We start from the raw sequence: 14,147 nt of genomic DNA, 5'->3' as shown, positions 1-14,147 counted from the left end.
ACAATTGGTATAAGAAAAACAATGTAACACGTTTTGATGCGATGCATTTGCTACAAACTACAAATTAAATAGATGACCTGTGGCCTAATGTTAGCTGTGATAGTTCATTATGAGAGACCAGAACAGTGTAGGAGTATTGATAATTATCTGGAATATAATACATTCAACATTTACTGTGAACTCTATACTTGAAGTCACTTTTAGGAAATACATGTATACCTGAACAGTGTTCACGTTATTGAACCTGACACACACCACATTTAACATAACTTTAAAGTCTCCGATACAATCATACATTGGCATAACTTGTAGTTTAACCATATGTTTAAACAATCAGGCGTCTACTTTCGGGTACTTTTTTAAAGATTGAGCCAATGTGAACTGTATTGGGGTTTTTCTGGTTTTAATAGAGATTGAGAAACAACAATCTTTGGGTCTCCACCCATTCTCTGAATGTATTTACTTACAGTTTTAGACCTCTGCCATCCTCTTTTTTTAACACTAAGTGAGTCTCGGCCAATCTTTTTTTTTTGCCAGCCTTTGCTTTAACCCCATTAAATCTATAAGTACAAAACATGTGTTTTATAACCTTATTTCTCATCATTCTTTATGATCATTATTTACTGTATAAGTGACCAACATGCTCAATTTAATTTTGGGAGATTATGTGTTCAATCACTTTTCAAATCCCTTTGCACTTGTTTCCTAAACCAACACAATTAACACGTACAATGAATCTTAAGAAAAGTAAAAGTGCCCATATGGGTTGCTTCTGCGACAGAGACCCCTGCTGGGAGCGGAGGGTTTTTTGGGGGGGTTTCAGTGACATGTGAAGCCAGGAGCGGCCACGTGGGGGCGATAAACACACACATACACACAAATAAGTGTAAAGTAAATTCACCTTGCCGTGCAGGATGTATTCAAAGAAAACCATTCATTTGACCTTACAACTGTACTGTAGTAAGTTACCCAAACCTCTAGGGTTGCATTTTTTTTTCTTCTTTTAATATGCATCCAGGAGGTCACAGCTTAAGATCGTAAAATGATTCCACGTAAGCGGAATTAGAAAGTCAACCTCTGTACTCTGAGGGGGTTTTCTGTCACTCTTTAAAGTCCTTGCACGGAGGTCACGCTAAAAACAACCAGCACATGATGAATGAAGGAGGGCATGTGAACTCTTCCGTGTTGGGTCACTCTCGACAAACATCGTTACACCAATCGTAACCAAAAGTGAACCCTCTCCTCAAAACTGTCTTCCCCGCTTTTAACCCTCTGCTGCTCATTCCGCCCTGCTTGTTTCAATCGTATTGTCACGCTAATACTCGGGCATATTTCTTTTGCAATCGTTCATATATGTATTGATTTGATCCACTGTGCGTGGTGGTCGCTGGCGGTAGTGGAGCACTGTCTCATGTTACTACTCGCCGCTCCGCGTCCTCCTGATATGGCGTCTGTGTACAGCGGGTCCCACACCTTGAGCAAGGATGATGTGAACTACAGGATGCATTTCCGAATGATAAACGAGCAGCAGGTCGAGGATATCACCATCGACTTCTTCTACAGGCCGCACACGATAACGCTGCTGACATGCACGGTGCTCAGTCTGATGTATTTCGCGTTCACGAGGTAAGTCGCTCGGTTAGCTCGGTTAGCTCGCGCTCGGCTAACGGCAGCAGTGATGCTCTGACAGGTAACAGGGAGGGTAGCTAGCTTCTTGCTGCTCTACAAGAGGGGTTTTTAATCACTGAAATAAACTCTTATATCCGTGTGAAGCAACCGGGATAACTTCCACAGTGACGAGTGGCTGCATTGTGACCGAAGTTAATGACAATTAAATGTGTTGTATGACGCTGGTGTGGAAATGGACATTGTTTCCTGTGCTGACATTTCAGCTACAACAATGCATCAATAAGGAAACCAGTCGTCACGTCACATTCACATGTATCGTCTGCTTTACAAACCACGTTTTGAGTCTCAAATAATACACAAAATGAAAACGCTAATGCCTCCTTTTAAAAAACTTTTGGACCTGTGAGGCACATTCACTTCACCACAGATATAAGGCAGAGACTCCTTTAACAATACAAGTGTCTGTTTAACATTGACCATAGTTCAATTGCTCAATCTGTTTCTGCTTTCTGCCTGCAGAGATGATGGAAATCCCGACAGTAATCTCTGGGTGGGGCTCATCCTGGTCATCTCCTTCTTTCTTGTCATCAGTGTTTTGGCATTTCCTAACGGTGAGCAAAACAATGACCCAGATGTTACTGTGTAAATGTGGTCAAAGTATCTGCGCAGCCATTGTTACACTTAGCCTGAACGTTTTACACAAACATTATTATCGACTGTGCTAATATTTGAGATTCATGTGACGCCCTTAGTTCCAACCAGGAAGCCAATTTTAATATTGCGAAAGCAAAACAAGGAATCACAAAGGTCTCGGTTTAAAAGCGGTATATGTGAAACAACAATACAAAGAAAAACATATTTAATTGTTTCTGCAGAATGAGAAATCAGTGTTCATTCCTTCATGTGTTGTAGATTATATCTTTTGAACATGTGCCTCACTTTAGGTCCATTCACTAGACCACATCCAGCAATATGGCGGATAGTTTTTGGTGAGTATAAATCAAACTTTCAGAGGGTGAAAACAGTTATGGTTTGGACCTCCAGATTTCCTGAATGTCACGCGTCTCTCTGCTGTTAAGGTCTGAGTGTCCTCTACTTCCTGTTCCTGGTGTTGGTCATCTTCCTCAACTGGCGACAAGTGAAGCAGCTAATGTATTGGTTGGACCCAAACCTGCGTTATGCCAAGAGAGAGGCAGACGTCATGGTGAGTGACGTCGACCTGCACAGAGAACAATTTTCATATTGATTCACACATGCACCAAATGCGTTCATTAGCGGGGGATTATCAATCATTCTAACCTGTGCTGCTCTCTGCAGGATTATGCTGTGAACTGCCATGTCATCACCTGGGAGAGAATCATGAGCCATTTTGACATTTTTGCATTCAGCCATTTCTGGGGCTGGGGTATGAAGGCCCTGCTTATTCGAAGCTATGGCCTCTGCTGGACCATCAGTATTACCTGGGAGCTTACTGAGGTAAGGAAGCACATCCCAGATGATGTCCTCATCACTTTGTCTCTCCCTCTGTCGCTTTCTGTCTTAAGATGGTGATTTTTAGTGTTTTATCTAGTGGACTTGATGTGTTTTGGCTATTCTCAATAACTTGACTCTCATGGCCTCCTAATCTCCTGTTCAGCTGTTCTTCATGCATCTGCTGCCTAACTTTGCTGAGTGCTGGTGGGACCAGGTGATTCTGGACATTCTGCTGTGTAATGGAGGAGGCATCTGGCTTGGCATGACTGTCTGTCGCTTTTTGGAGATGAGGACCTACCACTGGGCCAGTATTAAGTATGACCCTACAATCTGGAAATTAACTACAAGTAACAGTTTGTGTTCATCTTTTGTCTGTTGGATTTGTTCTGTTAGTTTTAAGTGATGAGGGAAACGGGGAGAGCCCGGTGTATGTGTTTTATGTTATCAGGCCTAACCTCGTAACACTATTACGTTATCCCTTTAATTCAAACTGAAATGGAAAATATATCTATGAAGGGTGAACTCACAAGCTAAATCATTTTTATATAGTCCTTTTATTTTTTTGGCCTTTTATGCTTCATTATGTACGTTTAATATGTTTCTTGTTAATATGGGCCCAATAAAAAATGTTTAAGATGCATGTATTCACATGGAAAACTTTTAACCATGTTATTAAAAATAAGTGTTAGAATAAGTAGGACATGTTACAATGTAGATGAGTAAGAGCTACCTAAAGCATAGAGCATTGCATTTGAGAAACCATCTTAAGATACAGAAGCTGTTGTTTTGAAATATGATCTTACAAGTTCATCAAGGCGGAGTGGACGTGAATGATTAATGTGATGGCATTACTTTCATCCCGCTTTGTCGACCAACACAATACTTATTGTAAATCTATCTTCAAGTCGTTGTAATCCTTCTCCTGTGCGTCTCACTCAGGGACATCCACACCACCACGGGGAAAATCAAGCGAGCCGCGTTACAGTTCACCCCTGCGAGCTGGACCTACGTACGCTGGCTTGACCCAAAGTCTTCCCTGCAGCGAGTGATGGGCGTCTATCTGTTCATGATCATCTGGCAGGTGGGTCACTAAGAAATCCTCTCTCGCCATCTCACGGGGACTAAGTGTTGACTAGTCGGGGATCATCCGCTGTGCTCCAGGCTAATCCAATTTCCTAAAACCTGTCTCACATCTAATGCATGAGTGTCCTGCTTTCTGCACATTAACAGCTAATCCCATACGGGTGAAAGATACGCTAGATTACTGAGGAGCGATTGAGAACGCAGTAGATGGAGAACTTGTGTAAGCTCCATTGCTTTGGCTGCCAAATTTCTACCCAACAGCAACCATGGTGATGAAAGCTTTCTCCGATTTTAGTTTGGCGATGAAACCACATTGTCCTCCCCTCTTCCTCACTCAGGCAGTTCCCAACTCTCTGGAGGCTATAAATAGTAATTACCAGTCTTTGAGAATTAGTTGAAGAGATGGGAGATGGGAGATGTCTCCGCTCTACTCAGCGTGGTGACACTTTAGCTGCTCTTCACCGGCTTCAACCACACAGGCTCCAGGCCAAATGAGCGAGTAACACGGCAGCAGGCCTCCCTCATTATCCAGTGCGGATGAGAGGTACTAGGGCAGAGTGTCCCTTTTGAAATAAACTGCAAGCATTGTTGACGATTTGTGAATCCAAGTGTGCCCGGCATTGTAGGAGAATCTTTGTTTGTTACTGTCCTGGTTGAACTTGTTGACTTTTTTTTACTTCACCTGCCTTTTTTAATAAGGCACAAATTGCCAATAGATTTTTAAATACAGCGCACATTTTGACTAGTCAAACACAAGTATAACTAAAACCTTATTATTGACTGCATTCCTTGTCGGTGGGCTCTGCTTTCATGCGGACAGTGTCACTGAATGTGAAAACATTTGATTGTGTTTCCAATACAGCACTTTTGTTTACAGGCACCATTTACCATAGTTGAGAATATAGACAGTTGGAGTCAGAAATGTGATCTTTAAATAGTTTAAATCCCAATGCAAAATGTGTCAACAATTGTTTTTGCTCCCAAGTGTAATTAAGCCTTTTCACAGAAGACATTTCACAGGAAACGTACAGGTGTTACTTATAACATTGATGACGGCCACGTTCCATTTAGCTGCCTCAGTTTCAGGGTCCAGGTATTGTGCATAGTGGCCATCTCAAACTTTTAGTTTCAGGACAATTGACTAGATTAGAACAAAGCCATTGTTAATGTCATGTGCTCTTCCTACTATGACAACTCAAAATGTCTGCTGTGAAAGTCCAAACGTCCATAAATAGTAGAATAGTGACAGTTTTTATTGTGTTGGCACTGTACGCACACTGGATATGCAGCTTTATGGGTGTTAACATCCACATCGGGGATTATAGTAGAAACTGTTCATACAAACAATAATCGTACAACAATACAGCAGGACAAAGCCAAAGCAACCAGTAGGTTATTAGGGCCAAACAGTGCAATGTTCTTGACTGTCTAACACGGTCACCTGACCATAATCCAACTTGCCATGTATTAGTGCTAAAAAAAAAACAGGACAAAAATATAGATATTAATTTGGACTATTTACAATTGCCCAATATTTGGAACCAATCAGTAAATCTAAATACTATTTCTTTGAGGATTCATTTGAAGAACATTTGTATTAAGGATTGTATATAAAAAGCGCTAATGTTCCTACACAAGTATTTCAAACTTGCTGTGCTTTAATACAGAGCTAAAGCCCAAATGTGCCTTCACATATGAATATTTGTATTCTCTTCTCCCTGTTTCCTTTGTCAATAGCTAACGGAGTTGAACACATTCTTCCTCAAGCACATTTTCATCTTTCCTGCAAGCCATGCTCTCAGCTGGTGTCGGATCCTGTTCGTTGGTATCATCACAGCTCCAACAGTGAGGTAAAAAAAACAACTTTATTAGCGAGGAGACAAGCCCGAGAAACCTCACATATTTACATGTTATTTTCCAGTTCCTTGTTCTGACAAAGATTAACGGTTTGGCGAGTAACTGATCAGAACTGCAGGTAAATTATTTTAATATTTGCGTTGTTTGTTTTTTGCTCCAGGCAGTATTATGCGTACCTCACGGACACCCAGTGCAAGAGAGTTGGGACCCAATGCTGGGTGTTTGGGTAAGTGAAACCTAAATTGCAGGCCTTACAAAACTAATTTAATTTCTCTCAGGTAAAAGCCACATAAAGATATATATTTTTCTTAGCTTTTTTTTTCTTCTCCCCCCAGTAAAATTAAGGTCAGATAATTCAGTTTGTGTTTTTCCTCTCCTTAATCACAGGGCAATAGCGTTTCTGGAGGCCTTGGCGTGTATTAAGTTTGGACAGGACTTGTTCTCAAAAACCCAGATCCTCTATGTGATCCTCTGGCTGGTGTGTTTGGTAAGATCAGGATCACAGTACGGCTGCATTTCTGTGTCAAACTGAAAGCCATGAAATCTTGTGACTTCACTCTGCTGCCAACACAGGATCAATTTTCACGGGTCTTTCAACATAAAAAAAAAACCCCACTTGAACAGCAAAACGTTATGTGCTGGAAGTTATTGATTATGCATTTCCCATGAATCATTGAAGTCTCTGTTATCTTTTTTTCAGGCCTTCATTACATTCCTGTGCCTGTTTGGAATGGTGTGGTGTGCTGAAAATTATGGTCCAAAACAAAAGGTATGTCTATAGTGTTGATTTGTCATAACAACAAAAAGTAACTAGTATTGGTCTGAGTTGGGATGCTTAGAAACTCATATTGTTAAAGTAACCTAAAAACAAAGGCAACTGTGGTTTGGGCACCTGCACAAGTGTTCAGGATGTGTTTGTTATGTAAATACGGTGTACATTTTACATGTTGATCACGTGTCAAAATGAACACCGCTTTCACGTAAAAGTCGCAACGGCAATCTTAGGTCAATGTAGTACCACGCTTATGATGGTCATTTATTAAGGCTGCAACGGGAAAAATACATTAGTTCATCATTAAAGCCGGAGTGGGAACCTTTTGTCTCCACTTTGTCTGCACTTCCAACATCGACCCCATAACTCTGATATAAAGTGAAATACGACGATGATGGGCTGCATCAGCATCATGTGAACTGCTGTGGCTCGAATGTAACAGATGTTGATTTTAATGGAAAAATCCCAGTGAATTTAGACTTTCAGACCTTTCCCCCCCTTTTAAAGGTTATCACATGAAAGCTGTGCATGGTCCCTTAGCTGCTTTTTTCCCCCTGCCCAGTCAATGGTATGTGTGTCATGTGTCTGAATCTCTTCCCCCCCGTCACAGAACCTCTCAGAATGTGAGGACAGTAATTACCCTGAATATGCTGACCATGTGTCGGAAGGTACAGTGACTTTACTGTAATTCATCAACTACATGTAAAAGCTAAAAAAAAAAGTAAACCTTATCATGTCAAGGGCTGACCTCTAGTGTTTGGGATGGTGTTCTCCTCACACTGTAAAATCCGTTCCATTATTTTATTCCGTAGTGTTTGACCCTCCTGTTTCAGAAGAGACGGATGACGACGACAGCGACAGCCCTACAACCCGACACAGAGGGAAGTGCTCTTTGAGGGCCAAATCCATCAACGGCCTGGACAGCCAGTAGGAGTTGGAGCCAGAGGCTGGTGTGCGACTCCTGAACTCACTCCAGGGAGCCAGGTGTGAAGGATCACAGGTTGAAAAGGGGGTAAAGATACAACCACTTCCTGGTGCAATTAAAGTCAAAAGGCCCCCCCCCCCCTTTACAGTAGAGGGAGTGGAGATGAGGCTAAGTGGATGAACAGGCCCATGCAGTGTTATTAGGAGTGCACAGAGGCTTGGACTAGAGAGATACACACTTAACTGTGTGCTGTAGTCAGGAAAAACTCCTAAACCACTGATCACAGGTTTCTGTATGTGTGAAGAGCGAGAGAGCGAGCGTGGTTGTGTTTGTGAGAAGGAGGTGGCAATAAAAACTGCCGATTTTGTAGATGTGATTGCATGATCATTGTAGCTGATGAACTATAATTTACAATTATTCTACACAACAGTATATTATGATGGTCAATGTGCATTTGACTGGTTTACACCAGCCTTAACTCGTATGTTGATTCAACACATTTCAATGTTAAAAAGCCATTATGTAGACTTGATTACATGAATTGAGGCCTCTATGTTTATAGCACAGACAGGCTGTGTTTATAACTTGAATGTGGGCAGGATTTCAATACAGGACGGCTTTAGCTTGGCATGATCATTGACAGAGGATTGTGTTTGACATGGAACAAAGCAAAGCACACAGTTTAAGCACTTTTCAGAATGTTTTCTTGCAAATACTGTACATTTTGTAACGCTTAAGTATTTTGTGAATCATTGTGACCTTGAGTGATTTTACTCTCCTTGTTCATCTGTGGCTGCTATCTTTTTTTCTTCTTTTTTTTTTTACACTCTACTGATAATTGAGGGCAATTATTCAAATTCTTGCATGTGGTTCAGGTTCCACCTGTGTACGTGCAGGTGTGTTTTTGTTTTACTGTTGACCTTCTTGGTATGGCATATATTGCATTTGCATGGCTGTGTCAAATCAAGTGTTTTAGTAGGAAAATGTTAGAAAAGTAGTCAAGAGATCTTCGTTTAACACCACACACCAGGGCACTAGTATTGTTATTTTTATGTCTTTCACTGTCATCGAAACATATAAATTCACCCCGTGTGCCTGTTTGCATGTTCTTTTTTTTATTTTTTACTATCAACGTTTCTCAGTTTGTATTACAACTAAATGTTTGCTTTTTATGTTTTGATTCTTCTGCTCTCAAGTGCTTTTCTTGAATGTTTATTTTCATTTGCTCTGTCGGCATCATCTCGGTACAGATATATCCCTCATAATCCTCGACAATCCAGACGTCGACCTCTGTGGAATGGACCAGGCTCCCCTGCCACAGTAGACACAAGAAATGGTACATTGTCTCTGGATTTAGATGTCATTTGCCAAAAGCAATTCGGATAAAAACAGCTGTTCTTTTTCACTGTGAAACAATGAAACATATTAAAATGTTTTACATATACTCTTAAACTCTTTGCGTTATTATTGAATGTATTTGCCCTTTTAGCTTTTTGAAAAGCACAACAATTACTCCCTACTTTCAACCATTATGTCTTCTAACTCAATAAATAAGTTCTAACAATCACAGGAGAAGGAGGCAGTTTGAATACTTCACAATGGGGAAATCCTGAATGACCTTGCTCGACCCCTGAAGAGCGTCGTGCTGCAGCAAAGGAGAGCTGGATTGGCTGACAACAGCACTGCCCGTCTCGGATCAGATTTCACTCAGTCTGCAAACCATGAAACTCCCAGACTGAAATAGCTGCCTCGTGCTGACCTATAACAACATGTTTCTGAAGGTACGTCTGATGTTCCCTTTGAAAAGAACAGCAAAGAATGTTGTATCGTCCAAAACATGAACAGTGTAGAGAACATCTGAAAGAAAAAGCCTGACATCAGCAGCAGCCACCCCACAGTGAGTATTCGGGTACACTAACAGCTGATCCTGGCTTCAAATCAAGTCAAATACCTTCATAATAGAACATCTACATATGAAAGAAGGAATTAAGGATATTTTCTGTCTCGCATAACGTTTCCAACATGTGTATTAGCTCATTTCCATTAGAGGGCAGCAAAGAGCCTCAGTGTTGTGCAAAATATCACGTGACCATCTGGGCCTAAAGCACAAGACGAGTGTGTTGACAAAAACGTTACATGCTCTGCCTTCGCGTCCCTCTCGTCATCCTTCTCTCCAACTCATTTACATTCTATTTCTGGTTTCCTGAACCTCCTGCAGCCTTCATCAGCTGATTGATCGGTCTCGCCAGGGTTACAGCGCGGCAGGATATTTCAGTCATGGCCAAGAGTCCCGGTTCCCCGAGTCGTGGAAACCTGAGCCCTGAGGGGATTGTGAGAGAGATCCACATCAACTTGCTGGAGTGTAAAGTCTGCTTCGAGAAGTTCAGCACACGGCAGAAGGAGCACAAACCACAGAACCTTCCCTGTGGCCATGTCCTCTGTCTGGAATGCATCAGGGCTCTGTCCCACCCTCTCCTGAGGAAGCTGGAGTGCCCGTTCTGTCGACAGCTGTGCAGCGTTGACAGCACTTCCCACTGCCAGGCTCTTAGTGACCTGCAGGAGCTGCTGTTGTCCCAAGCGCCCCCATCTTCGACTCCTCCTCACGGGGCAAACGCAGGTCTTGGCTCGGCCGCAAGCCTGACATCCACAGCTCTGCACCTCTGCACAGCCTTTGGAGGGTGGGGGACTCTCATCAATCCCACTGGCATCGCCGCCTTGGGATTGTCAGGGACGATAGTGGTGGTGCACGATGGAGAGGAGAGGGTGGCGGTGTTCAGTCCACAGGGCAGGAAGCTGCACAGTTTTGGGAGCAGAGGACAAGGCATTGGGGAGATCTGTTTCCCAGTGGATGTGGCGGTGACTCCCTGCGGTCACGTGGTGGTTACTGATGCAGGGGATAGAGCTATGAAGGTGTTCTCCTCCAGGGGTAGCCATGTTTTGACAGTCAAAGATTCCCTCCAGATGCCCTGGGGTGTGGACACAAACGGCTTCGGGCACATCCTGGTCTCAGACATCCAGGTCGGCACGCTGTCCCTGGTTAAAGTGGACTATACTCACGGTGTCGCTCTAGAGAATCAAACAGTCATTGCAGACCTGCAGCATCCAAAAGCGGTGGCCTGCTGCCGGGTGACCGGGAACACTGCAGTGATGGAGCATTTACGTGATGAAACGCCTTCACTAGGGAGGAACCAACACACGAGGCTGAGAGTGTTTACAGAAGACTTCCACCTTCTCTATCAGACCGACAGTTTCAGCCAGACCCTGCAGTTCACTGTGAGGCTCAACATGTCGGGCGTGGCCTTCGACAGAGATGGAGATGTGATCGTGATTGACTCCGATCAGGGGATGATTTGGAGTTTAGGGAAGCTCCTGAAAGGGCCCTCATCCCCGACCCCACTTGTCGGAGACCACCTCATCAACCCGGTTGGACTCGTGTCACTGAACGACACCCTCGTCGTTCTGGACAGTGGAGACCACACGGTGAAGATTTATTCTGCTAAATCTGATGCTGGGCCCATGGTATAGCTCACGTATGATGAACAGGCCGTATGTGAAATGTAGTTTTCATATGATGAGATAATGAGGTGACTTGGCTGTGCTAGTTCAGTTAATATTAAGTCAAGTTTTACATTGAACATGTTGAATGTGAATATAATCAAATGTGTGCCATTAGCTACTGTATGCGATGTTTTGCATATAAAAATGACTGTATAGGTGATTGTTTTGACAATTACGCAATGATTAAAGGATAAAAAAACATATTTTTGTCATGTTTGTTGTTTTCTTGTGAAACACTGAATACTTCCACTTATTTGAGCCACAACAATCATTTCAATGAAACCATCCACATGAAAATTCAAGGAAAAAATATCACTTTTAGTTGAATTGCTCGCAATTCATGTCGACCAGGCAATAGAGGGGTCAAACAAATTTGAATGGGGTCACAATTCAAACGCTAGAAAAAAATATGTTAGCCATATAGCTCCACACAATTACACACACGTTTTTATATCGTTAAAAAAGTTGTTGTTTTTTTGGGGGGGGAGGGGTGGGGGGGGGGGGTATTATTTGTTAGAAGCTGATGAACACATGCACAATTTAAGAAAATAAGTTATGTATTTATATTATGGAAATTGTGTAAAAGAAAAAATGACGACGGCCTTGCTGCTACAGTAGGTCATAAAGTACAAATGATTCATATAATAAATACAAAAAAAATGCTAAAATAATTAGCACAGCGTGTGTCAGAAACATACAGGTTACTTGTGTAAACTTCCCCTCTAACAATCCCTCTGCTCTTCATCCTTCCCTCTGCCTCTCTCTCATGAAATGACGCTGACATGAACTTCTCAGACAGCCGCACTTTTCTGCTCCGCTGGTTCCTCCCCGATAAGCTGCGCGGTGCGTAAATCCGTTCCCCCTCTTTGGCAGAGCCGTCCCCAGTCTGCCAGAGGATAGCAGTCGTGCTCCCAGTGGAAGATGGCGGTGGGGATGCTGTCTGGGGCTGGAGCAGAGTGCTGGATTTGCACAAAAAGCGAACCCGGATGGATATAAAGGGACACATAATGAACATATCCCCATCTCTTCTCCTCGCGGTCCGGACTCTTTTGGGATTGTTTAACTAGAGTCTGCCGCTATTTTTTTTTTTTTTTTTTTTTTTTTTCCTGGTAGAAATCCGGGCTTCTTGTCGGGGCTTCGCAGATATCCACTGATAGCTCGGCGCATACAGGGTGGGAGTGAAAAGTGGACGAAGATGTCGGATTCAAAGGTAAAAGTTGCAGTGAGAGTTCGGCCCATGAACCGAAGGGGTAAGTGTTAAAACGACGATTTCTTTTTTGTTGTTGTTGTTGTTGTCTGTCTGCTCGGATTCATGCCACATTATCACAAAGTTTGGATTTCTTCGCCATTGCGGCGTTCAGCTCGCATTATGAGCTTCAAGTCAGACTCGAGTCTCGTTTAAAGTCGGTCAAAGTGTCGATGTGTGTGTTTTTTTTTCTTCTTTCTTTTCTCTCTTCACTTTCTTGCTGTACTAACTTCTCCCCACAGAAATTGAACTGAAAACAAAATGTGTCGTGGATGTGGAGGACAACCAGACAGTGCTGCAGACACCACCCTCAAATGCGAAAGGAGACAACAGGTAAACAAAGCTGAAATACTGCCAAATGTCTGCCAGTGCAAACGCATACCGGGAGAATCCATTACAGCAGTATGGTGCAGTGAGCTTGTCGGAGCAAAGGCGTCTTGTGCATTGCTGCGGTCCGTTCCAGTGCAATACAGTACATTTTGAATGTGTGTCGGTGCAACAACAAAAAAACATGCACAATGCACTTTTGTGTGTGTGCAAAAACCTTATCCCAACCCTGATTGTAACTACAGTAGCAAAAGCATTCAAGGTGATCTAGTGTGTCCCTGAAGCTGAAATGATAATACATCAGGAAGAGAGCGCATGTGATCCTGATACACAGTGGTGAGGATTAGATTGAAGGAATTTTCCTCTGGAATCCAAACCATTTTTTTTTACATTAAAGCCAGTAAATGAATGCAGCAGACAAACGCTGCTGAGGACATGCTTTATGTCTGTCACCCACCTGCTTGCAACATGATATTTTGTTATGCAATTCACCTGCACTTTCCAATGCCAAACACATCAGCATAATAATACTTTACCCTTATTCTGTATGTTGAGTTTCAAGACCAGAGGGGGTGGTTGAGCGTGTTTGACACGCAAAGTTGCCTATTAGACTGAACAGATTAATGTCGAGCCTCTGGCTGTCAGCGGAGTCGGAACTAATTTAACTTCTGTAGCGTTCAAAGTGGTATTAGCCCACACTGTGTCTTATGGCGGGATGCTGCACACGTTTATCAGGCGTTAATATGGTGAACAGCTGCGACAAAAGGAAAAGCTAAGCATCCTCTAACGCTTCACAGTCTAAAAAATCTGCAGTTTCTTGCTTGTCGTCTGACATGCTTTCAGATTGTAATGAGGAGACCGCACAACATGGAGGCGAATGATGGCTGGATGTTTGGGAAGTCACTGGAATGTCGCGACCGTTAACAGTTGTTTTCTAGATTTTTCCGCTTGGTTCTATTGCTCTTCTTCTCGGTGTCACACATGATTAAACAGCTGACCTGAATACCCACAAGCACACATACATCTCATAGGAATAGTTGTTTTTTTCTTTTGATTTGTCACTGAAATGGTGTGAACTTCGGTTACAGTAAAAGTCCACAGTGTGACTCCTAAAAATAAAGTCACAGAAAGCAAATACAGTCGAGGCTTTTCTCACGGCCTCCATCTAGTCTAGTTAAAGTGTAACACTTTCTCTGCTGCTCCATGTCCCCGACAGTCAGTAATAAATGGTAATGAGCGTGCTCCCGCAGCAGCCTGGATCCACGCATTAACGTGTA

General features: G+C 42.7%; 3 protein-coding genes across 10 annotated transcripts in view; all 3 read left to right on the top strand.

Moving 5' to 3' along the window:
* The first annotated feature begins 977 nt into the window (after positions 1-977).
* Positions 978-9,191, top strand: ptdss1a (phosphatidylserine synthase 1a). Of its 2 annotated transcripts, none has more exons than XM_068570681.1 (13): positions 978-1,626; positions 2,149-2,240; positions 2,574-2,618; positions 2,709-2,833; positions 2,947-3,105; positions 3,266-3,417; positions 4,042-4,183; positions 5,923-6,035; positions 6,203-6,268; positions 6,430-6,529; positions 6,743-6,811; positions 7,425-7,482; positions 7,648-9,191. In XM_068570681.1, exons 1-13 carry the CDS (start codon positions 1,412-1,414, stop codon positions 7,743-7,745), a joined length of 1,434 nt encoding a protein of 477 aa, XP_068426782.1. In that variant the 5' UTR covers positions 978-1,411; the 3' UTR covers positions 7,746-9,191. The 2 variants fall into 2 exon arrangements, with proteins under 2 accessions (XP_068426782.1, XP_068426783.1); XM_068570682.1 differs by having other exon boundaries at positions 1,423-1,626; positions 7,627-9,191.
* Positions 9,192-9,900: 709 nt separating this feature from the next.
* On the top strand, positions 9,901-11,476 carry LOC137781662 (E3 ubiquitin-protein ligase NHLRC1-like). The gene has a single exon (XM_068570561.1). It carries the CDS (start codon positions 10,017-10,019, stop codon positions 11,262-11,264), a length of 1,248 nt encoding a protein of 415 aa, XP_068426662.1. The 5' UTR covers positions 9,901-10,016; the 3' UTR covers positions 11,265-11,476.
* A 708-nt stretch (positions 11,477-12,184) lies between these two features.
* kif13a (kinesin family member 13A) overlaps positions 12,185-14,147 on the top strand; it is a 34,129-nt gene continuing 32,166 nt past the window's right edge. For all 7 annotated transcript variants that reach the window (XM_068570711.1, XM_068570708.1, XM_068570707.1 and 4 more), the window contains exons 1-2: positions 12,185-12,547; positions 12,786-12,876. In XM_068570711.1, the coding sequence (XP_068426812.1) occupies positions 12,493-12,547; positions 12,786-12,876 (146 nt within the window). In that variant the 5' untranslated portion in view covers positions 12,185-12,492. The remainder of the gene's footprint in view (positions 12,548-12,785; positions 12,877-14,147) is intronic.

Source organism: Clinocottus analis, unplaced genomic scaffold (assembly GCF_023055335.1).
Source record: "Clinocottus analis isolate CAN_PGR_092001 unplaced genomic scaffold, fCliAna1.0.p SCAF_9, whole genome shotgun sequence".
NCBI classification, from domain to species: Eukaryota; Metazoa; Chordata; class Actinopteri; order Perciformes; family Cottidae; genus Clinocottus; species Clinocottus analis.
Note: the sequence above shows the minus strand (reverse complement) of the source record. Positions and strands in the feature narration are given on the sequence as shown.

What these genes read in the sequence shown, in the direction of transcription:
- LOC137781662 (XM_068570561.1), top strand. Translation starts at nt 10,017, where the DNA reads ATGGCCAAGAGTCCCGGTTCCCCGAGTCGTGGAAACCTGAGCCCTGAG.
- ptdss1a (XM_068570681.1), top strand. Translation starts at nt 1,412, where the DNA reads ATGTTACTACTCGCCGCTCCGCGTCCTCCTGATATGGCGTCTGTGTAC. An exon ending in TACCACTGGGCCAGTATTAA is followed by an intron (nt 3,418 to 4,041) that starts GTATGACCCTAC and finishes CGTCTCACTCAG; the next exon opens with GGACATCCACACCACCACGG. An exon ending in TGTTCATGATCATCTGGCAG is followed by an intron (nt 4,184 to 5,922) that starts GTGGGTCACTAA and finishes CTTTGTCAATAG; the next exon opens with CTAACGGAGTTGAACACATT.